Source organism: Adiantum capillus-veneris, chromosome 28 (genome assembly GCF_014529385.1).
Source record: "Adiantum capillus-veneris isolate H3 chromosome 28, ASM1452938v2, whole genome shotgun sequence".
Taxonomy (NCBI): domain Eukaryota; kingdom Viridiplantae; phylum Streptophyta; class Polypodiopsida; order Polypodiales; family Pteridaceae; genus Adiantum; species Adiantum capillus-veneris.
Window position 1 is genome coordinate 24,497,090 of NC_140958.1, and position 23,610 is coordinate 24,520,699.

Sequence of the window (23,610 nt, forward strand, 5' to 3'; positions counted from 1 at the left end):
CTGGGTTGTTTTAACAAGATACTTCTCTCGAGTGGGTCATTGTATGTAACATTTATATATCGTGCATTCAAGGACTATTTATAAACTCCTTAGTTGTGAATTTTCATCAATAAGAGGGACCCTTTTCCTATTCAATCTGTAAATTTTTTTCAAGATCATTTTTCTTTATGTGAAAATGTGAGAAAATATATATAAAAAATATCCCTATAGTTGAACCCACGTGATGGGAATTTTTATATAGTAGTGACCTCTCCAAGATACTTCTACAAATGTAATCATCTATCCTTGTACCTTCAAGGCATGTGGACTTATACAAGGCATTTTCATGGGTGAGGGAAGTCACGATGATCTTAGGGGTTGATAGCATGGCAATGCTTTGGGCAATATGTACGTCGAATGTGGTGCCCTTACAAAAGCACATACAGTTCTTAATGAGCTTTCTATTCAAAATGTAGTCTCTTCGAACGCAATCTTTCCATGATATACCTAACCTGGCTATGGCTAGGAAGGTGTCAACTATTTCAACTAGACAATATGGACTATGGCTTTCTGCAAATGCAATCACCTATTCTTGTAGCTTGAAGAATTGTGGCCTTACATAAGGCCTTCATGTGGGTGACAAAATTCATGATGACATTGCTAGTAAGGGCTGTTTGAGGGACAAATTGTGCTTAGCAATGCTTTGGTAAATATGTACACTAGCTATGGTCCCCTTAAAAAAGCACATAAGGTTCTTAACAAACTTTTTGTCCGAAATTTAGTCTACCAGATTATGTTGATTGCACCATATGTTCAACGTGGCTTTGACAAGGAAGCTCTTCACTATTGATTGTGGGATATACCAATATGGTGGTGTTTTGGATTTTTCTGAATGGTTGTGATCACGGGGTCCTTGAGATAGCGATACCTATTAGCTGCTGTCTCAATTTTTCTGGCCAAAAGAGTATGGTGTCTAATTGAGCTGCAACCCCATTTGCAACAAATACAATTGTTGATCAAATGTGCAAGTACATCATTTATATTGGACTTTTAACAATTGGATATAGTTGTTTTTAAACTTTTTTGTGATTTAAAATTTGGAATGCAACGAAATGTGTATCGATAACAAAGTGCCCAAACCACAATGCAAATAGAAAATTACTAGAGAGAAATTCAGGTTGTTATCTTGTTCTTGAATACCATGACTATGTAATAGGAAATGGACTACGAGGCAGGGCACAACTTTCATTTCTTATAAATTTTGGAGAGACCGTGACCATTGTCCACCGTACTTTCGCGATGGCACACATAGGCTGAGCACCATCTACTTTTTTGATATTTTTATAAGATTTTCTTAGTGCAAAAAGTTTAATCAATGTTTTGCTTTGTCCTTTGTAGCTCCTCAAAGGTGAAAATTTTGATGTACAAACTTGTTCGAGTGAAAGCATTACTCATAAGGTTAGTGCTATGTCTTGATGGACAAATTGCATGCGTGCTTTACGAACAAAAACGAGGGTTTCATTTCACCAATGTGTTTTACAAAATCTTCTTTGATTAATTTGATTTTTTATATAGAAAAGAACTTGTCCTTGAAAAGCCAACCAAGTAAGACTATTCAATAAGAAATACCAAGAAATTTACTGATATTATATTATTTTATTTTCAGAACTTATATTGCGACGACAATGCTTGGCCAATGGCCAGTAATGAAGGACAAATTTCAGGGGTACTTTGGTAATTTCCAACATCAATAATTTGGAGAAAATTGTGACACTTGTTTTGAACGTGGTTCGTTTCTCTGTGTACACTACGTAGAACGTGCAGGCTCATGAGTTATGTTAAAGACCGTTTCGAGTCTGTTCGACTTCCAGGGACAGAACGAGCAGGGAAGGCATGAGCTGGTGTACATAGAAAAGAGGTAAGGATGGAGAGAGAGAGAGAGAGAGAGAGAGAGAGAGAGAGGGAGAGAGAGAGGCTGAAGGGGGCCTAGCTGCTGATCATTATCGTCGTCATCGTCCTGTTTGCCGTCATTCCATTAAAGCTGGTTGTCAGAGGGAGAACAGCAGGCTCACGGTCAGAAAGGACAGCAGCATGGTGCAGCTACCCATCTGGATATTGATGTGGATATTGTGTAGCTGCAGTGCGGTAGTAGCCCAAGGGAAAGAGGGGGTCCAATTTGGGCAGCCGCGGAGAGCGCTACTGCCAAATGCGAGGGTGATAAAGGATGAGAGGGATGAGCTGTGGTCGCACGTGGTGCGCATACGCAGCCAGAGCAACGGTGTGGGAACAGGGGTGCTGCTGAAGAAGAACTTCGTGCTGACAGCCAAGCGCGTGGTGCAGGGATTTCTAGACCCCTTCGAGTTCACATTGGAGCTGGGCAATGAGACCTCGCAAGGGCTTGCTGTCTTCCTGCACCCCTCGTCGGGAGTCGACCTGGCCGTCATCAAAGTGCACCCACCATTCCTGCGCACTGGCCGGATGCCGGCTCTAGCCTCCCCGAAAGGCTTCTTCTGGCCACTTGCTGCCCACGACCCCTCACCAGCCGCCTCTATCTCCCTCTTTGGCTACGGTGGCTCCTCCTCCTTCTCCTCGCCCGACTACCTCACCACCAAGTCCTTTCCCCTCTCGCCATCCGCCTCCTCCCGGTTGCTTCTCTTCCGGTCGAAGTCCGCTCTCCCGACCACCTCCGGTGATGCCGGTGGCCCTGCCTTCCTCTCCCACAAGCACCGCACCTCCCTGGTCGGCATCATCACGGCCAGCAAGCCACACCAGGGCGCGCTCATCTCCATTGCTAAGCACAGAGATTGGGTCTTCAACTCCATGAAGTCCACTTGCAGCAGAGAAGAACAAACATTTATTCGTCTGTTGGTGGGAACTGACCCCGACATCCTCATCTATTACCATTGCAAAGTCGAGCGTGCGGAGAGGTTGGGCATCCACCTTACCTCCAAGCCGGCCCCTTGCTACAACCCCGGCTGGAAATCTATCCGCATCACATCTGCCCGGACCGGTAAGGTTCTAGGGAAGGTTCACACGCAGGGCAAACGAGACAAGGACTCTGTCGTCCTAACCCCCAAGAAGTTCAAGTCCACCCCCCATTTCTACCTTGAGCTTTGGAAGCCTAAGCCTCTTCATGGCTCCCACACTATGGTTGCCAAGTATGGGCCCTTCAATGTCTCTGACTACATTGATGGTGGCCTTCATTTTGAGTGGTGTCAAAGCTAAGAGCTCACATTTACTACATTATTGTTCACATCAGATGATATACTTATACCTGCACCTCCTTCCTCCTTATGGCCAACCTATTAAACCAATTTGGACGGCTAATAAACAGTCTTCATTCAAGTATTTTGTCAGTTGAATATGCTCTCAAAATTGCTCTAAGTGAACTTCTATCTTAACCAATAGATCATTTTGAAGATACCATAGCTTGGTATGTGGGCAAGGGCTAATTTGTAATTGTTTGCATTAACAAATAATTATTTTCTCAAGCAACTACCTTACTAGCAGATGCATTATGTAAAACTGGTTTGTTGCAAAATTTATCATTGAGTTAACTTATATGTTGTTAAAGTTGTCCATCTCATGTGAGCGTGCCCAGCTGGATTAAGTTAGTCATTTTTAATATCGACATAATTTATTTGGCTTGGGTTGCACAACTTTGTATGGGAAGTATACTTAGAGAGGTCACGTACAAAAAATATACCTATTTCAATAGGTTATTTAAAGTTCTTAGAACTTATAGAAATATATATACACAAGATACTATTTTTTCAAATTTTAAAAAGAACTTACTCATTTCAAAAGAAAAAGGCACATTATATTACTAGGAGGTATGCTTGTCCCTATCTAAATCCTCCAATAATCATGCTTCATAGTAAACCAGTGTAACAAATCAATGTGGGTTGTTTTCAGTGGATGCAAAGCAAAGCAAACCCAGACAAATTCATAGATAAGGGGTTTTGATCCAAGCAATGAACCTGTCCAAGAAGAGATCCAAGATCCTCTCTTTAAGTCCATGTAGATGCTCATGTGTAAGCAAGTGATCTGATTGTGGAGGTCAAGTGGTAAGTGTCTGTCCACCCAAGATGGTGGTGTCCTCTCTAGGAATGTCGGAATCCCATATGCGATGAGTAGCAAACCACAAGTCACCAAGGATCGTACACCCGTAGATGATCAAGTCGATATCGAAACTACCGTGTACTGCAGCAGTCACTGAGAGACCGCATGGACCACCACCGGATGGTGTCTTGACAGGAGGTAACTTCATCCTCTATGAAAAGCACAAGCCAAGAGGTTGCTGCCCACCCAAAAACGTAACTGTGAGGTGATGAAAACGCTGCTGTCCAGCGATTTTCAGCGTGTTCGTATGCTCCCGGCATGATCTGGAGCGGTGCAAGGGGTTTGGGGAATCAATGTCACAACCCTTGGTGGGCTGGAAACAGAGAAAACAGCAGTGTATAATGGCTGAAAACTGAAGGAAACGAAGAGGATTGTTGCTGGCAAAGCACCGCATGCCAAGCTGGGTAAATGTAGGCATGATCCATGATGGGTGTGGCTAGCGCTCCCCCTCTTCTGCAAAACGCTGCCTTGCTGTCCTGAAAATGCAGATCTGGCTGAAAACACAGGTGGTAGAGGAGGGTTTCCCGGCGAGGGAACGGGTCCCAGACTGTCATGTGCACATCTAACCCTATGTGTACGTGGACAAGCTACTTCAGGACATGGGTTCAGTTCAGTCAGTCCAGTTAGCTTAGGAAATGATCTGACACTTATGTGAGTCAGATCACATTAAGTGTCAGATCACTTCCTAAGCTAACTAAACTCCCTAGCGTTTTGGCATAAGATAGCAGATCAGCCCTAGCGTTAGCAAATTTCCACCAAGACAGTTTTCAGCCCTAGCGTTTTTGCATCAGCATAGCGTTTGCAGATTTACCACGACGGAACACCAAGAAGCATCAGCGTTTTCAGTTTTCAGCAGTCAGAGATTGTAGAAGAAGTCCCAAACCTCGCAGATCTCACCTTCCCGTAGCAGATCCTCGCCGCATGGTCAGATCCAGCGTAGTTTGCAGTTTCAGCCCAGAAAATGCAGATTTCAGCATCTGCGTTTTCAGCGCGTCGTAGTCGCATCATCGCGTCATCGACATAGAGCCAGAATTCAGCAGATAAAGATTTGCAGATTTCAGCCAGCAACGTTTTCAGATTTCAGCCCGTTTCATCGTCGTCGACATCGTCGGCAAGTCCAAGCATTGTAGAGATTTGTGCAATCAATAGTAGACTGCTCTCGCCATAGAGAGTGGGGCCTTCAGAAGAGGGTCTGATAACTTCTCTGGTATCGTATTCTTCTCTCTCTATCTCTTTGTCTCAGCACCTTCATTCACAGTGTTCGCCACTTTGTTTGTGTCCATTGCACTCTCTCACTAAAGGAACGGAAGGCTCTCCTTTCCCCGTAAAAGGAACCTTGAGCACAGTTCGGAGCACTCATCTTGAGCAAAGTTCAACAGTCACTTCCGCTGCACCTTACATTGGTATCAGAGCTTTGGCAGTGCTCTGTATCACTCAAGGAAAGAACCACATAATATTTTTTTGCTTGTTGAGGTTGTACGTAACCCAAGTCCTCTTGGGCGTGTCGATTCCTAATCGTGTTTTTGAAGAGTGATAGGAATCCCAAGAAAGAAGGGCTTGTCCAACCTTGGTGTGAGCGCAAGGCCGCCAAGGGGTGCGCCGCGGAAAAGAGAAGCTTGGGTAAGAGAAGATCTCTCTAACACAGATTGCAAGCTAAAGAAGAACCTCAAGAACCTCAAGACTCCAGAACCTCAAGACCCCCAAGAACCCAAGAACCCAAGACCCACAAGAACCCAAGTTCCTCGTGAACTTAAGAACCAAATATCTTAGTGTATGGTCATCACCCGAAGCAGAATGGATACTTTGCATGAAGGTGATGAGTATGAAGAAGGGGACGAAGAATTTTCCCCACCAAGAGGTTTTTTTGACCCTCTCCCTTCCCCATCTACGCCATGGTTTGCACCGAATCCTATGGAGGCTTTGGTCAAGTCAATGATGGATATGATGGCACAACAACAAGAAGTGAATCGCTTTGCGATGGCACAAATAGAAAGACAAGCAGAACGACAGGAAGACATGGAGCTTGAACGCCAAACACAAACAAGACACCTTGGAGCGTGAGCGTGAGCAAGTGCGCTTGGCAGCCGAAGAAAGACAGGCAGAGCGTGAGACACAGAGAGAACTACGCATACAAGAATTGGTTTGACAGGTTCTCACCTCGAAGTCCGAGCCAGCCAAAGATGTTGGTGGTTCATCAAGTGGCTCACGCCGAGATTCGGACTCCAACAATCCCATCACAGAGAAGATCACGTTCAGTAAGTATGTTGGTAAGATGGATGCTAGTGTTATTCATTCTTGGTTGTATAATTTAATGCTTATTTTGCGACAACTAAGAAGACAGGGAGTAGCAAGGTTTTGACGGCAGCTATGTACCTTGCCGGTGATGCCATGAATTGGTACCACGCATGGCAAGAGGCACAATTGGTCGCACACCTAGAGGAAGCCGAGGATGGCGTGCCCCTTTCCTTCAATCGGGCCGACTTCCAAGACAAGCTCACGGTGCGGTTTATGCCACCACAGTACCTAGCGCGGTTGAAAGAGGATTGGCGCAATCTTAAGCAGAATGGTATGCCAGTCATGTCTTTTTCTAATTGTGTTTTACACTCGGCACCCAATTACGCAAATCGGATGATGAGCGCAAAGAGGCCTTCCTTTTTGGGTTGGAGAAATATATCAAGTTTGATGTAGAAGTCTTCGACCCCTGGATCTGAACAAGGCGGTGGCAATTGCTCTCTCCCAAGAGATGAGGCACAACAAAGGAAACCCTAAGGAAAACAAGACTTCCACAAGTACTTCTCAGACTTCTCAGAACCCTCAGAACGGTAAGAACGGTAACTCTTCTAACCAATCTTCCAATAGTCTCTCATTAAAAGAACTCTCCAAATGAACCTAAGGGTAAAGCTAACACAATTGCTAAACCTAAGCTCACTCCAAATGAAAAGGCAGAACAAGGAATTTTAGGAGGATACATCACGTCGGAAGAGCAAAGCATTTATTCTAAGAAAGGTCACTGTTTTTATTGTCATATTAAGGGTCACATAAAAAGAACATGTCCTAAGCTTGAATCTAAAGAAACTAAAGAACCCACAGAATCCACAGAACCCACTTCCTCTGTCAATGCAATAAATGAGAACACGAGTGTGACCCAAGTCTCTCATGATCCTCCCATTGATGAGTCTCTCATTAAGTGTTATGGTCATGTGAATGGTTAACGTTTTGTCATATTGTTTGATCCAGGTAGTATACATGATGTGATTAGTGACTCTCTTGTCGAAAGAGCCCGCTTGGAGGTTAGCAAGACATCTCCTTTCGAGGTGTCTGGCTTCGCTCCCAGTATGGACTCTTTCATCACGCAAGAGTGCCTTGATGTTTTGTTCATTGTTCAACAAGCGTCCTTCCGCAGGAAATTTGTAGTCTCTCCTCTCTCAGGACGTGATATGCTTTTAGGCATTCGATGGTTTCGTGAGCATAACCCTCTCATTGATTGGGCAGCTAGTATGTTCACTTTCAATGCTAAAAATAACTCTCCCATTGTCATTCGTGGGGAGCAGGTTGTTCCTTCTTCATCTCTCATTTCTAATGTGCAGGCGAAGATTGAAAGGATTCAGGAGAAGGAGACTCTCTCAGTCTCGTTTTCTCCAAAGCATGACACGCATGATTTGGATGATAATGACAAGCATGATGATGAGCATGATGATTTGCATGATCAAGATGTGATTACTCACAAGCATGATGATTTGTAGGAAAAAGATGTGATTGTTCACAAGGATGATGGTTTAGTTGATGCTTTTTCTAGCGAAGCTAACCTCATTGCAGATTCGATCAATCACGAAGAACCGATCTTGGCTCTCGAGTCGAGGTCCAAAGAACCCCCATAGGAAGTATTATGTGTTCGAATGATTAGTCAACACGCATTGTTCAAGTGTTTCATTTGTGATGCTTTTCTGTATTTTAGTCACCGTCCTTATGTGATCCCTTTTCCTAGGCATGACATATTGTACGATGAACACGATTCACTCATGAATGAGCACGGATGTATGCGGATGATTCTGAAAAGATTACATGTTTGCACCCAAGGAATTCACATTCCATGTCTCTTCCTTGGCATGACACAGTATTCGAAAGAGCACAAGAAGGATTGAGCATCAAGCATCGGCATTTCCATTGTGATTTGCCACAGTTGATTAATTTAGATCAGAAAGTCAAGATTCGACCCCATTGTTTGCGTGTGTTTGATGAACGGTTTGGCACTCCGTCTCTATGTTTATCTACATTGCATGCACAGTCTTTTAAGAAGACTAGAATTTTTCCCATCACTTTACATGGAATGGGTATGTTCATGTTTTTGTGTTGGAAGTGGTTTCAGGAATTTTCATCCTCGGAGATTCTTGAAGAAGCTAGACGCATGACTATAGACGAAGTTGAAGTATTGAAGGAGCCACAGATGACTTTGTGTGGCTTTCGGCGCGGCCCAAAGAAGCAAGCGTTGCAGACTTTTATGAAGTCCAAGTATCGCATGACCCGCACATCAGAGTGGGCCGGCGAAGAGTCCTTCCCAGGATTCCAGACGCTGTTGGCGATCTCCCTCCACACCATACAGTTCGGTACGAGTACCTCACTTTGAAAAGGAGGGGATCTGAGGTCCCACTGCCTCGAAGAAAGCACCAGTCACTCTGTCGCCCACCTGTGTCCATTGAGATGCCCGTCGATGGAAGGCAAACTCATGTCGCCGCTCCTCTGTGCTAATAAGCTCCTGGCGAGCCTGCTGTAGCTGCTTCTCCAACCAAGGACTGTCTGGATGCTGGTCCTGCATCTCTGCAGCAAAGCAATGCCTCGTCTGAGACTCTCCTTCTCCTCTCTCGCTGCAGCTAGGCGAGCCAAAGACTCCTGGAGAAAGAAACGACTAATCTGAGCTAGTCCTGAGGCCACTCTAGGAAAATCCTGTATGTCCAAGCTTTCTGTCCATGGAGCCTCTACTCGCTCTCTGAGTGCAGAGTCCAGCAAGACCCTCTCTGGGATGCGAAGCATCGTGCTCCCCCTCCTCTGCCTGTCTGCCACCACTGTGAGGATCACTTGTGCATGGTCCGAGAAGGAAGTCCCTACCATAATGCCAATTGTCCCACCCAAGTCACTGAAATGGTCACTAGTGTAGAAGCAATCTATCCTCGATAGATTCACTCCTCCCACTCTGCGGTCTGAACGAGAGAAGGCCAGGCTGTCTGGGGGCCTCACAAAACTAGAATGCTGCCACACATCCGAGACCCTTAGAGTCATACAAAACCTCTCCCAAGCTGCCAGCTCAACTCCATGCACAGTAGCATGGCTACCACCAATCTTATCAGAAGGGTCCTCCAACATGTTGAAGTCCCCCCTTATGCACCAGTGTTCTGCCTGCGGTAGAGACTCAACTATCTGTGACTAAAACTCTGCTCGTGCACTCGCCACATTGGGCGCATAGATGTTCAGGAAGCTCACAAGGCAACCTTGAACCTGCATACTAATCCACTGAGCCTTGCCTGGCACAATAATCCCTCTGCCCACTACCCCACCCTGGATGCCTCCAGGTCCAAAAGCAGCTACCAAAAAGTATCATATCGTCCACGGAAGAGCTGACCACAACGTCTAATGCGACTCTCACACAGATGGTGCTCCTGAAGCATAAGGAGATCAATCTCTCCTCCCACAAGGCAGCGTCGAAGCTCCTGACGCAGTCGGCTCCGCTGATGTTGAAACTGGGGCCCACCAAGTCCTTGCACGTTCCATGAGACGATCCTCATGGGGAGCGAGAGAGAATAGATGCTGTTGCAGCAGCTAAACGTGCTATCTTTGAGACTGGCTTGGATGGGGAGTTATCCGCATCCGAGCGTCCTTCAGATAGGCGTGGCTGCAATGAGTGCCTGGCCGAAGCCCAAGTAGAGCGAGCCGTACGTAAAGCAACCTCCTCTGTGCAGGAGTCCTCATGAATGTGTACATAGCATGGCAAGCACTGTGTATCGGCAAAGAAATAAACCACAATGTGCCTACATCCTGCTGTATCTGGAGGGGTCACCGCAAACTTGGCCAATGGCCACAAAGTCTGAAGCATGTCTGTAACTCCTAGTTCTCCCATGTGGTGAGAGAACTCTAGGACCTGTGTATGCAACCACTCCAACACTGAGTCGAGAGTCCACTCAGTCTGGTCCCTGCCGCAAAGGGGAAAAGAGAAGCCAACCGTCGAGTCCAAGGCCTCTATCCCCCTAGTTGCAAGGAACAGAACATGGACCCTGAAGCAGGCTGCCTCATGGTCTGCTGAGGGGTCGCCGAGAAAACGAGTAAAGTCGTAGTCGAAGAAGTCCCATCGATGCTGAATGTCGAATCTCGTCAGACCACGAGGGACTTCTGCAAAGGGATATGTCTGTACCTGTAGAGGGGGTCGCAAGAAAGGCTGTCCCTCTCTCGCCAAGCGACTCGTGGCAAAGGCACTGCCAAGAGATCTCCTAGCAGCCGGAGATGGCCCTGCCCCCTGGGTCGACTGTAAAAGTGGAGTGGGAGGGGGGAGTGTAGGAGCAGGGGGAAGAGGTGGAGAAGAGAGGCGGGGGTGAGTTGCAGAGGTAGAGGGGCGGGGGGAAGAGGCGGTGGGAGCAGGAGGCAGGGGGAAGGATGATGAGGAGGGGGGGAAACTCTGGGAGGGGAGGGGCTGTCGAGGGTGAAGTTGAGGTGGGGGCTGGAGCAGGGACATCGTCTTGCTCAAGAGGACCAAAACGGTTCCTCGTGGGAACCCACTGCTGCTGGGCAGGCGCCTGAGGGCCACCCTGTCGTCACTGTGGCCCCTATCGTCGTCGACCACGGACCTACTGCCATCCCTCCTCCGCTGGGTAGGCTCGGCATGAGTGCGCTGTGTCTCTGCCTGTGGGCTGCCGGCCAGCCCTTGCAGGCTGGGGCTGAGTCTGTGGTGTAGGTCGAGGCCTTCTCCGTGGACAGGCCTTCGCACGATGGCCCATCTGTCGACAAATGAAGCACTGGTTCGGGAGGCCCGAATACTGCACGCTCTGTCTAAACCAACCCCCACTCACCCGAGGCAGAAGAATGACCTTCGGGAGAGTGTGAGTGTCCCTAACCAGAACGCGAACTTAGGGAATGCCGGCCGCCTTGGCAGCTACTGAGGCTGCCGTGCGAGGTGTCTCCAGGACAATCCCAATCGCTGAGCCTATCCTTGACAAAAGTGGTAAGTACTCCCTCCGCAAACCAGGAATTTAGGAAAGCAGACGGAGATGGGGATGTCTGCCTCCTCTACCAGAACATCTGAAGCAGGGTTAAAACCATGTCTCCACTGTCGAAAGTGGGCTCGAGCTGCTTGGATGGTCAAAGGACTCATGGCGATGACCTTGGACGCCATCTCGGAGGTCTCAAACTCGATCTGATAGTAGCCTCGTCCGAGGATGTGTACGTCCAAGATCTTGCCCACCTCTGCGAGAAGGCTGGCCTAGAGAAGGTCATGCAGCTCTCCTCTACTGGGTCGGGTGCCGAGAATCTTGCAGATGACAGAAGTCTCCTGCAAGAGCTCTACCTTTGTGGCTAGGCTCGCTTGCTCTGTCGGTGAAAGAGCAAGTCTAATGGTGGGCTCAGCGGGGTCTGGCGAGGGGGCTTCGGAAGAGTCCCTCTTTGGCGGAGTTGGAGCCTCCATGTGTGTCTGCTGCTGTGAAGAAAAAACGGCGAGTCGATGGCGAAAGGAGGCCGAGAATGCGAGGCTTGTCTGGCGGGCTTGGGAGGCGGGACTGGGAGGCTGAGCCAAAAAGGCGGGGCGGCAGGCGGGTAAGGCAGCGGCGAAGGCGGGTAGGGGGACATGAGGGCTTAGGGCAGGGGGTGGAGCGCTAGGCGGGTAGAGGGCGGGCTGGGCCGCGCAAAGGGGGCGGCCTCAGGGCAGCGGGCGGGCAGGGTAGCAAGCGGGCTGGGCAGCGCACAAAGGGCGGCGCTCAGCAGGTGCAGGCGGCAAGGGCAGAGGGCAGCGACGGCGCACGAAGGCAAGGGAGGCCGGGGGGGGGGGGGACAGCAATGGCGCGCGAGGGCAGGGGGGCAGCGATGGCAAGGGGAGGGCATGGCAGCAGCAGCGAGCCATTCTTTGAGTTTTCTCACGTTGATGCAACTAAAGTTGGTCAATGCTATGAGTAGTGCAAGGCAAGCCTATGGGTGCTTACAGGTACATGCTAAAGTGATAAGACAGGTATGAAGGTCAAGGGCAGGTGCGTATGCTTTATGTGGTTTTTTGGGCCAAATTACTCTGCTATGGTGCCAATCAAAGGTGTCTGGTCAAAGTGAAGAAATGGAAGTGTCGAAGGTGGTCCTCGAGGTGTTCTCCAAGTTGGTCCAGACGGCTCCTTAATCGGAGCTACGGAGTGCAAGTTATCGCAATTTGAAGGTAAGAAGTGGTTTGCAAATTCCTGCCGGATTCGACAGTTGCAAATGGATGGTTGGAGTGGATGCAAGTGCAGGGGCCTGAAGTGCTTGGCTTATGGTGTATTTCGGTCTTTTCGGATCGGCAATCGAAGTTCAAATGGGGCCAAGTTATGGGCAATTAAAGTTTTGTCAAGGACTAGGTATGAGCCAGTTTGGTCGCCGTGGTAAGTGTGCCATCAAGTTTTTTTTGAGCTCGCCAGGGTTTGCAGAGGTGATATGCTGCGTGTCAAGCCCATTGGAAGTGACGGCACGGCAATCGGAGTTGTGGGTCTTAAGTTACACTCCGTCAAAGTTGGTAAATAACTGCAGTGGTGAGGGACTTGGTGGTTTTTTCCCTTTTTGCGGTGCGTCATTCGAGGGCATGGGAGGTATGGAATGCAAAGCCGGTGATGGTCGTTGGAGCTGAAAAGATGGGCTTCCAATGGGATTTTACAGAGTGCCAATCTGACAGGTGAGTAAGAGAGGGTGGCCAAAGTTGTTACCAAAAAATGATCTTTTTAAAAATTTGATGAGGTTGTTTTTGAGAACCAAGGGGGTGGAGGACTCATGCAGCGCCACGTGGCAGTGGAACATAACCCACATGGGGTGCCATAACAAGAAAAGCCACAGTATATATAATGTCTCAAACCCACTTCATTCTCAACCAAGGAGAGAGAGAGAGAGCGCTCTCATGGGGCTCCCTGCCCTCCCTCGCGCATGTGGGCCTGTTGGCACCGTTGTTGTTGGCGGCGGCCGTCCGTCGTTGTTGGCGATGCGTTGGGCGGTGCCAAATTGTGAGAGTGAGCAACGGAAAGGGTGTGAGCCACGCGTGCCGAGAGAGAGAGAGAGAGAGAGAGAGAGAGAGAGAGAGAGAGAGAGAGAGAGAGAGAGAGAGAGAGAGAGAGAGAGAGAGAGAGAGAGAGAGAGAGAGAAAACACAAGTGCTCTGCAAATGACGCTCTCAATACACAATCTGAATGACTAAAAGACCCTAAGCATTCTATTTATCGAATCTTAGGTTGAGGTAGGGCAAAATGTGTAACTGGTGCCAAAAAGATAAAAGCACAAAAATGGCTAAAAATGTGTGCACCCAGCCAGGCTCAAAAAATGACCGGTCGGACATGTGCTAAGAGTGTCCATCCATGCAATCTACATGATGTGCGATGGGTGGCCAACTCGGGACAATCACTAGCCATACAGAATGGCGAAGCAACGGTGGTGTAACTCTAACACCCCCTCTCAGCACTGGATGCTGAGACAACACAGATGAGTCGAAGGTGAGAAGCCAAGGTCCGCTGAGGTACATCCTTCGTGCAGATGTCTGTTGCATTGTCTGCTGTAGGGACATACTCCAAATGAAGATCTCCAGTCAAAACGCGCTCCCGAACATAGTGGTACTGCACCTCAATGTGCTTTGTCCGAGCGTGAAAGATAGGGTTCTTGGCAATAGCAATGCAACTGTGATTGTCACACAAAAGACGAGTTGTAGAAAACACAACTCTCCCAGTAATCTCCGTAGCCATATGGCCTCACAAGGAGCATAGCAAGCTGCTCTGTATTCCACCTCTGTGGAAGATAGCGCAACGGTGGGTTGCCGCTTACTGCTCCATGAGACCTCGTCCTGCCCAAGAGGACCGAATCAGTTCCTCGTGGGAACCCACTGCTGTTGGGCAGGCGCCTGAGGACCACTCTGAGTGCCAGGCTGTCGCTGTGGCCGTGGCCCTGCCGTCGTCAACTACGAACCTGCTGCCATCCCTCCTCCGCTGGAGCCACAGGTTCGGACGGTGGCTCTGCCTCTGTGGTCTGTCTCTGCCTGTGGCTGCTGGCTAGTCCTTGTAGACTGGGGTTGAGTCTGTGGTGTAGGTCGGGGCCTCCTCTGTGGACAGGCCTTCGCAAGATCGCCCATCTGTCGACAAATGAAGCACTGGTTCGGGAGGCCCGAATACTCCACGCTCAGTCTAAACCAACCCGAGCCGAGGGTGAAAACTACTCCTATAGTAGAGCGCCGAGTATCTGGGTTTCCTGCACAATCTGAATCGCACCAACCAAGTAAGGTGCAACCCTTGGAGCGACCATAGAACACACCATGGTCCAAGGTGTTGCTGATGTACCGCAAAGTACGTTGGGCACATTGCCAATGTCGCTGACGAGGTTTGGTGTTGAAGGAACTGAGGACAAAAACTATGTAACAGATGTCTGGTCGGGAATAAGTCGGCCATACGAGGCAACCAACAACATTCTTGTACTGCTCCAGTCAATCCGTGGGCAAGGATTGTGAAGCGATATATTCTCTCCTAGCTCAAGAGGAGCGCCAATCGGTCTGCAGCCTGCCATCTGGAATTTCTCTAGGGTAGCCTTCGCATACTTCCATTAAGAAAAGAAGATTCCGTCTGGTGTCTGAAAGATCTCGACTCCAAGAAAATAGTGAAAAGGCCCAAGATCAGTCATCTCGAAATGTGTTTCCGTAGCTTTCATAATCGACTTGATCCTGCTGGTCCATGAGCCTGTGAAAATGAGATCGTCCACATAGACAGTCACTATCGCAACCAAAGAGCCATCAGAGACATCGTCCACATAGACAGTCACTATCGCAACCAAAGAGCCATCAGATTCCAACATGACTATTGGAATCTGATGAGGTACGCCGTAACCCCAACTTCACGAGAAACTGGTCAAGTGTGAGGTACCACTATTGTCCAGCCTGCTTCAGTCCATATAATGCTTTTTTTTCTTCCCGAGAAAAAGATCCTTCTATTAGTTAATGAATCTGCCCATAGGGCTACAACCACCTCTTCGAGAGAGGGCTACAACAACCATGATGGGGAGACTCTCCCAATGAAAAAATAGCATATGTACAATGAGGCTAAATCAAGAAATGGGAGGAGGGAAAAGCCACACAAGTGGACGGTAGTGCCATCTGAGTACACCCTGGACCATGGTGAAAAAAGGCCAAGCACGCCAAAGTCGAAGGAAGGCGTCTCTGCGCTCCCTCATGCAGTCGGAGCTGCCGTGAAGTCTCTTGAGCTGTCCTCTGAGAGTGTGGATCAGCTCTAACCAGAGATCACGAATAGTCTCTGCTGGTGGTACAGGGCGAGCCTCAAAGATGCGGAAGCAACGGGCCCGCCAGATGCACTAGAGTGTCAGGCCACTGATGAGCTCCCAGCACTCCTCTCTCTCATTGCACCACTCTTGTGGAGTAAGCTCTGTGGCAGGCTGGAGTGTAGGTCGCCCCCCTTGCATCACTATCATCTTGCTGGTGGAAGATAGCTCAAACTGAAGTGCCGGGCCCGTGAGAGTGGACCAAGCAGCTGCCCCCCAAGTGTACTGCCGAGCCGTGGAGAGAGCAGGCATCAAGCGAAGAACACGAAGCCACACCTGCTGTGCCAAGGGACAGTCCCAAAGATAGTGACGCCGACTCTCCACAAGATGGTCACAAGCTGCGCATGCGGCCGAGAAACCACTATGCAGAAGCCAGCTCCCAACTGCTGTAGCTCGTCCCTGTCGAACAGTGTACTGAAAGAAAGGGACACCTGGGTGGTCTGCAGAAGAGAAAGGGTCCCTCCAAAGCCACTCTCCAGGATCCCACTGTACTCGTGCCAGTGGACAACACTCCTAAGCCTACAGTCTCCAATGTCCAGTCTCAAGAGCAGGTGGGTCAGGATCGATGAGACAAGTCCTCCCACAGATGCCCACCACTCGGATCCTCTGAAAACAACACTCTGCCACCTGCGAGGCCTCTATTGCAACTCGTGTAAGCGTCCCTCACCCTGTAACTCAAAAAACAGTGAGGGAACAGTCTCTGAGCAAGCTCGAACTGAGATGAGAACCTCCAGTCGCGTGAAGGCTCCCATCCATCTGGGCGCTGTTGACTCGAGAGGTGTGAGCCACTCAACGGTACTGCCTCTGAGATGTCCTGGCACATGCTCTGCACCCCTCTCATGCCCTGTAGGCTGAAAGCCCTGCAGCTCCCCTGATAAGCCTGAAAATTGTAACCAATCACCTAAAGAGCGTGCTGGACCCGCTGCCATGGGACCCCAAGAAACATGAGGCTGACTACCAACCAAGTGGCCTCTTTGAGTGCTAACCATGGGGTTCCAAACAAGGGGCTGTCGAAGGTGCTCCTCCGTGCAAGTAGGTTGCCGCTGTTGCAGGTCTCGCCACAAGTGCTCCCAAGATCAAAGCAAACCCAAAGCGAAGCGGTCCTCCAGTCCCCTGCTCAAACCAACTCTACGCATCTCTGTGAAGATCCATCTGGTCGAAGATTGCCGGGGGCCTCCTGCCTGAGGCACCCTAGGAGGAAGCCGCTGTAGCAAGAACTCCTTCCAGGGCTCCTCACCTAGAAGAAGCCCTCGGATGATGAACTTCCCCAGAAGGGCTCAACTCTGTTGTGCTGGGTCTATGATCCCAAGCCCTCCCTGTGAACAAGGAAGAGCGATGACCTGCCAAGCCACTTTGGCCCGGGCTGTCTGAGTGTCACGCCTTGACCAAAGGAAGTTCCTGATCAACCTCTCTACCTGGCTGATACAAGAACTCGAGAAGATCCAGCAAGAAGTGATGTACCACATAGTAGCCAATAACACCTGGTTGGCCACTACAACTCTGCCAGCCAAAGAAAGTCGTGCGGAGCTCCAATGTAACAACTTTCTCCTGATAGACGGGAAGAGGGGAGCAATCTGCTTCTCGGGAGACAAGTCCAAACCAACCTAACAGCCCAAGTACCGAACTACAGTTCCTGGGAATATCCACCTGAAACCCTCACCTGGCATCCAATCGGGCATAGGAGCACTACCAACTGAGAAAGCCACTATCTTTCTCCAGTTGATCAGTGTGCCAGATGCACAACAGAAGGTCTCAAGAGCCTGCTCACAGTTGTGAGGTTGGCCTTCTGGCCATCCAAGTACAAGGCTGAGTCGTCAGCAAACTCAGCGTCCAGTAGCTCATCTCCCCGAATAGGGAGTGCTAAGCCCCGTAGACCAACCTGTTGCGACACCAAAAACTTGCTCATCGCCTCAGCATAGAACAGAAAGAGGAATGGGGCAAGAGGACAGCCCTGTCTGACCGAACGTGTGAGCATGAAACGATCACCTCTACCTCCTGACAAAAGTACCTGACTGTGTGCCCATCTGTACAAAGCTGACACCCCTCTGATCCAAGCATCTGAGAAGCCCATCCTGCGTAGAGTGCCCTATAGAAAGTCCCAGTCAACTTTGTCGTAGGCCTTCTCAAAATCGAGAAGAAGAATCACCAGATCCTCACCACGGAGCTGCGCTAGGGCAGAAGCCTCCCAAAAAGTAAAGATGTTGTCAAGGATACTGCGCTCCTTGACAAAACCTGTCTGAGTCCCATGTATAAGGCTCTCTAGAAGTGGTTGGATCCTCAAACTCAGAGCCTTGGCAAGAATTTTGTAGGCTGAGTTGAGGATGGTGACGGGGCGCCACTGTCGAATCTCATCCAAGGAGTCACCCTCCATGGGAATGAGGTAGATGAGACCCTCACTCACGCTGTCAGGCATCTCTCCTGTGTGCAAGATGTACTGAAGAGCACTATAGAGATCTGGGCCAAGCAAGTCCCAGTACTCCAAGAAAAAACTGGGAGTCAATCTATCGTCATCTGGACAGCTACCACGGGGGAGTGCACTAAGAGCCGTGTGCAGCTCCTCAAGCTGAAGTGGCAGCTCAAGCCTCTGACGCATCTCCTCAGTCACAAGGCAAGGCATCTATGCCCACACCTGTTGCTTGCATGCATCCTGACGCTCTGAGTGAGGCTCTGCAGACAGTACTCACGATAAAAGTCTGTAGCATCTGCACGCATGTCCTCTGGCTCAGAAGCAACTGACCCGTCAGGCCTCCTCAACTGACTGACGTTGGCATGCGTATGCCGAGGTCCCACTGCCTCGAAGAAAGCACCAGTCACTCTGTCACCCACCTGTGTCCATTGAGATGCCTGTGGATGGAAAGCAAACTCATGGCGCCGCTCCTTTGTGCCATCCTCTGTAAGGAAGCAACGCCCCGTTTGAGACGCTGCTCCTCCTCTCTTGCTGTAGCCAAGCGAGCCAAAGACTCCTGGCGAAAGGAGCGACGCGGAGCTAGTCTTGAGGCCACTCTGTCAGCAGGAGAATCTTGCATGTCCAAGCTCTCTGTCCAGAGAGCCTCTACTCGCTCTCTGAGTGCAGAGTCCAGCAAGACCCTCTTAGGGATGCGAAGCATCGTGCTCCCCCTTCTCTGCCTATTTGCCACTGTGAGGATCATTGGTGCATGGTCCGAGAAGGAAGTCCCTGCCAGAATGCCAACTGTCCCACCCAAGTCACATAAATCAGTAGTGTAGAAGCGATCTATCCGCGATAGATTCACTCCTCCCACTCTGCGGTCCGAATGAGAGAAGGCCAGGCTGTCTGGGGGCCTCACAAAACTAGAATGCTGCCACACATCCGAGACCCTCAGAGTCATAGAAAACCTCTCCCAAGCTGCCAGCTCAACTCCATGCACAGTAGCATGGCTACCACCAATCTTATCAGAAGGGTCCTCCAACATGTTGAAGTCAACCCCTATGCACCACTGCTCTGCCTGCGGCAGAGACTCAACAATCTGTGACCAAAACTCTGCTCGTGCACTCGCCACATTGGGCGCATATATCCCACAAGGCAACCCTGAACCTGCATAGTGATCCACTGAGCCCTGCCTGACACAATAATCCCTCTGCCACAATGGCGTGCTGCAGAGAATCCGCAATAGTCATACATACCCTACCCTGGATGCCTCCAGGTCCAAAAGCAGCCACCAAAAAGTATCATATCGTCCACGCAAGAGCTGACCACATCGTCTAATGCGGCTCTCACACAGATGATGCTCTTGTAGCATAAGGAGATCAATCTCTCCTCCCACAAGGCAACGCTGAAGCTCCTGACGCAGTCGGCCCCTTTGACGTTGAAACTGGGGCCCACCTAGTCCCTGCACGTTCCATGAGACGATCCTCATGGGGAGCGAGAGAGAACAGATGCTTCTGCAGCAGCTAAACGTGCTATCTTCGAGGCTGGCTTGGATGGGGAGTAATCCGCATGCGAGCGCCCTCTAGATAGGCGTGACTGCAAAGAGTGCCTGGCTCCTGGCCAAGTAGACCGAGCCGTACGTAAATCAACCTCCTCTGTCTAGGAGTCGTCATGAATGTGTACATAGCATGGCGAGCACTGCGTATCAGCAAAGCAATGAACCACATTGTGTCTACATCCTGCTGCATCTGGAGGGGTCACCGCAAACTTGGCCAATGGCCACAGAGTCTGAAGCATGTCTGTAACTCCTAGGTCTCCCATGTGGTGAGAGAACTCTAGGGCCTGTGTATGCAGCCACTCCAACACTGAGTCGAGAGTCCACTCAGTCTGGTCCCTGCCGCAAAGGGGAAAAGAGAAGCCAACCGCTGAGTCCAAGGTCTCTATCCCCCTAGCTGCAAGGAACAGAACATGAACCTTGAAGCAGGCTGCCTGAAAGTCTGATGAGGAGTCACCGAGAAAGCGTGTAAAGTCGTAGGCAAAGAAGTCCCATCGGTGCCGAATGTCGAAGCTCGTCAGACCACGAGGGACTGCTGCAAAGGGAGACGTCTGTACCTGTAGAGGGGGTCGCAAGAAAGACTCTCCCTCTCTCGCCAAGCGACTCGTGGCAAAGGCGCTGCCAAGAGATCTCCCAGCAGCCGGAGATGGCCCTGCCCCCTGGGTCGACTTTGTAACTGGAGCGGGAGGGGGGGTGTAGGTGCAGGGGGAGGTGGGGGAGAAGAGGAGCGGGCAGGACCAGCAAAGTAGAGGGGCGAGGGGGAGAGGCGGCAGGAGCAGGAGGCGTGGGGGAGGTTGATGAGGAGGGGGAGAACTCGGGGGGAGGAGGGGCTGTCGAGGGTGAAGCTGAGGTGGGGGCTGGAGCAAGTCCATTTGTGTCTGCTGCTGTGAAGAAAAGGTGAAGAGTCGTTGATGAGAGGAGGCCTTCTGCGCCCGAGTACGTCGAGGAAGATGACGATCTCAGTCAAGCAGAAAACCAGGGAGGAAGGCGAGGCAGGGATGGCGGGATTGGGAGGCGGGACTGGCGGGCAGCGGTGAAGGACGGGCGGGCAGCAGGCAGGGTGACTGGTGGGGTTGGGTAGCAGGCAGCGGGTGGGGCAGGGGGCGCGCTGGGGGACTACGCGCAGTAGGTGAGGGCGGAAGGGCGCGCGAGGGCAGGGGGGGGCAGCGATGGCGAGAGGGGGGGCGTGGCAGCAGCAGCGAGCGCTTGGCAAAGGCTAAATCTACACATCAATGCAAAAACTGGTCTTCCATACAATGCTTTCCACAACTGATAGACCAAATCCTCCTTGCCTGGTATACGAAACCCAGGAGGTTGCTCCACATAAACTTCTTTATCCAAACCTCCATTCAGAAACGCACTTTTGAAATCCATCTGGCAGATAGGCCAACCAAAGTTGGCTGCAAGAGCAAGCGCTGTGCGTATGGGTAGTCATGCGAGCGGTGGGAGCAAAGGTCTTGTCAAAGTCCACGCTTGGTCGCTGTGTGAAACCCCTAGCAACAAGTCTCGCCTTGTGTTTGTCGAGGGAACCATTGACCTTGTACTTTGTCCTGAAAATGCATTTCGTAGAAATCACCTTCCGCTTGTTGGGCTTGGGAACCAATGTCCAGGTCTTATTTCGCTCGATAGTGTCTAGCTCTGTCTGCATGGCACGCTTCTAGCAATCATGCTGGAGTGCTTCCTCCACCGAGGAAGACTCAACTGGTGAAGCTTGAATCTGGGACATGAGTGCAAAGTTCACGAACTCTGCGCTGTCATAAATTTGCCTCTCCTTGAGGCGTGCAGAACGTCGAGGCTGTCCAGGGTTTGGCGAGTTTGGTAACTTCCTGACACCAAAGGAAGAAACCATAGAGTAGAGCCAACCAGGTACTAACTTCTCCTTGCGAGGTGGGACCGCCTCCACCAAAGGATAACCCTATCAAAGCTCCTTCTGCATCAACAACACCTTCGGCTCTGAATGCGCAGTGCCCCTTGATTTGTTTGAGGAAAGGGAGAATCTCGTCCCAGGTGGGAAAAGAGGTACGTCCAGATGTGAGTAAAATCTGAAAGTAGGGATCAAAGCATGGGGGAAGCTTGAATAGTAAGAGGCCAGCCATGCGTGCCGAGGTGATACCGCCTCCGGCAGAGACAAGGTCGTCCCAGAGTTCCCGCATGCGACGGGTCAACCCATCGAGTGAGTTGAAATCCTTGAACTGGAGGTTGTACAACTCTCGTTCAAGTGTGATTTGTCTGGCAAATGAGGTCTCCTCAAACTAGTCAAGAATCCGTCTCCACAATGGATGTGCATGCTCCTCTTTGGAACTTCCTTCGTGATGCGATCCGAGAGGTTCATCATAAGAAAGGTGAAGACTCGATGTCCCGATCCACCCACTCGTCGATCTGGGCTTGAGTGGTGGTGGGAAGGGAAGGTCGAGTAGCCGAATGGGTGAAATCATTCAACCATTCCCAGAGTCGATGGTAGGCAATGATTGTGCGGACTCGTGTCCTCCACACAGAATAGTTGTGCAAATCCAACTTCTTCTCCTAAGCATACTGGTTGAGGGCATAATTGTTGGATGTTGCGTTGGCAGATGCCGACGTAGTCGCAGAAGTGGAAGTGGCCGTAGTTGCCGAAGACGTGGTGGCCCCCTTCTGGGACTGTTGTTGTTGTCCCTTCTGCTTCGGAGTCGACATGTCGCGTGCTCAAAAGAGTATTCCCAGAGGTAGATCGATAAGATTGCAAGTCGCCGACGAAGGTACCGTCTCCACTGCTGTAGCAGTCCACAATAACTACTCAGACAACCACCGAATGGTGTCCTGACGAGCAAGGCAGTGATCAACCGCACAAAGGGTAAAAGTTCAGCCTACTGTCCGCCCAAAAAACGTTGCAAAGGGTGCTGAAAACGCTGCTGTAAATAGAGATTTCAGCGTGCCTGTACGCCACCGATCGGTACGAGAGTGTCGCAGAGTGTCAGAATAGGGGGTTCTCGCACTTCTCAGCTGTGGAGGGGCTGAAAACAGAGAAAAAACAGCAAGTAATCAATGCCAAAATAGTGCCGATTGGGTGTAGATACCTGACCAAGGTGTAGATCCGCAAGTTCCTGGCAATAGAGAACTCTCCAGGCAAGTGAAACCGCTTCCTTGTGTGCACAAGCTTTGCGTAAAAGGGCAAACGCAGCAAGTTGTCAAAAAACGCAGGACCACCAAAAACGCTAGCAGCTTGCAAAAAACGCGAGGCTGAGCTTTTGTGATTTGGCTGCAGAGAGGAAGCGTTGGGGATGAGGGTTGCAGATCAAGGCTTGGGAAGCAAAAACGCTGGTAGTTGTTGCTGCAAAAACGCTAGGGCTTCAGAAAACGCTAGGCTGATTTTTGTAGATTTCTCGCGATGGAAGGTGCCAGAGATGCAAGCGCTAGCTTCAGGAGGGGAGATTGATGTAGATTTCCTATGCTTGGCGACTGATACCATGTGAGAGTGAGCAACGGAAAGGGTGTGAGCCACGTGCGTCGAAAACACTGCACAGAGAGAGAGAGAGAGAGAGAGAGAGAGAGAGAGAGAGAGAGAGAGAGAGAGAGAGAGAGAGAGAGAGAGAGAGAGAACACAAGTGCTCTGCAAATGATGCTCTCAATACTGAATGACTACAAGACCGTAGGCATTCTATTTATAGAATCTTAGGCTGAGGTAGGGCAAAATGTGTAACTGGTGCAAAAAACATAAAAGCCCAAAAATGGCTAATAATGTGTGCACCCAACCACGCTCAGAAAATGACCGGCCGTACACGTGCTAAAAGTGTCCGCCTCTACATGATGTGCAATGGGTGGCCAACCCGGGACAATCATTAGCCGTACAAAATGGCAAAGCAACGGTGGTGTAACTCTAACAATGACATTGATGATGTCACAAGTATGCCCTGTAGGGACGCATACATATGGGGGTTGCCCACGAGCCTCCTCCCCTTTTATAATCTGCACCTCCTACAGAACCTTTCCCTAGCCACTAATGCATGCCTAGCCATCCCAAATAATACCCATACATAGGTCTATGGCCCATGGGTGTTTCTACACATGTTTAATTGCTTATG

General features: G+C 50.1%; 1 protein-coding gene across 1 annotated transcript; it reads left to right on the top strand.

Moving 5' to 3' along the window:
* The first annotated feature begins 1,803 nt into the window (after positions 1–1,803).
* Positions 1,804–3,460, top strand: LOC147420186 (uncharacterized). Its single transcript, XM_086504684.1, has one exon. It carries the CDS (start codon positions 2,071–2,073, stop codon positions 3,202–3,204), a length of 1,134 nt encoding a protein of 377 aa, XP_086360810.1. The 5' UTR covers positions 1,804–2,070; the 3' UTR covers positions 3,205–3,460.
* The last annotated feature ends 20,150 nt before the right edge of the window (positions 3,461–23,610 follow it).

What these genes read in the sequence shown, in the direction of transcription:
- LOC147420186 (XM_086504684.1), top strand. Translation starts at nt 2,071, where the DNA reads ATGGTGCAGCTACCCATCTGGATATTGATGTGGATATTGTGTAGCTGC.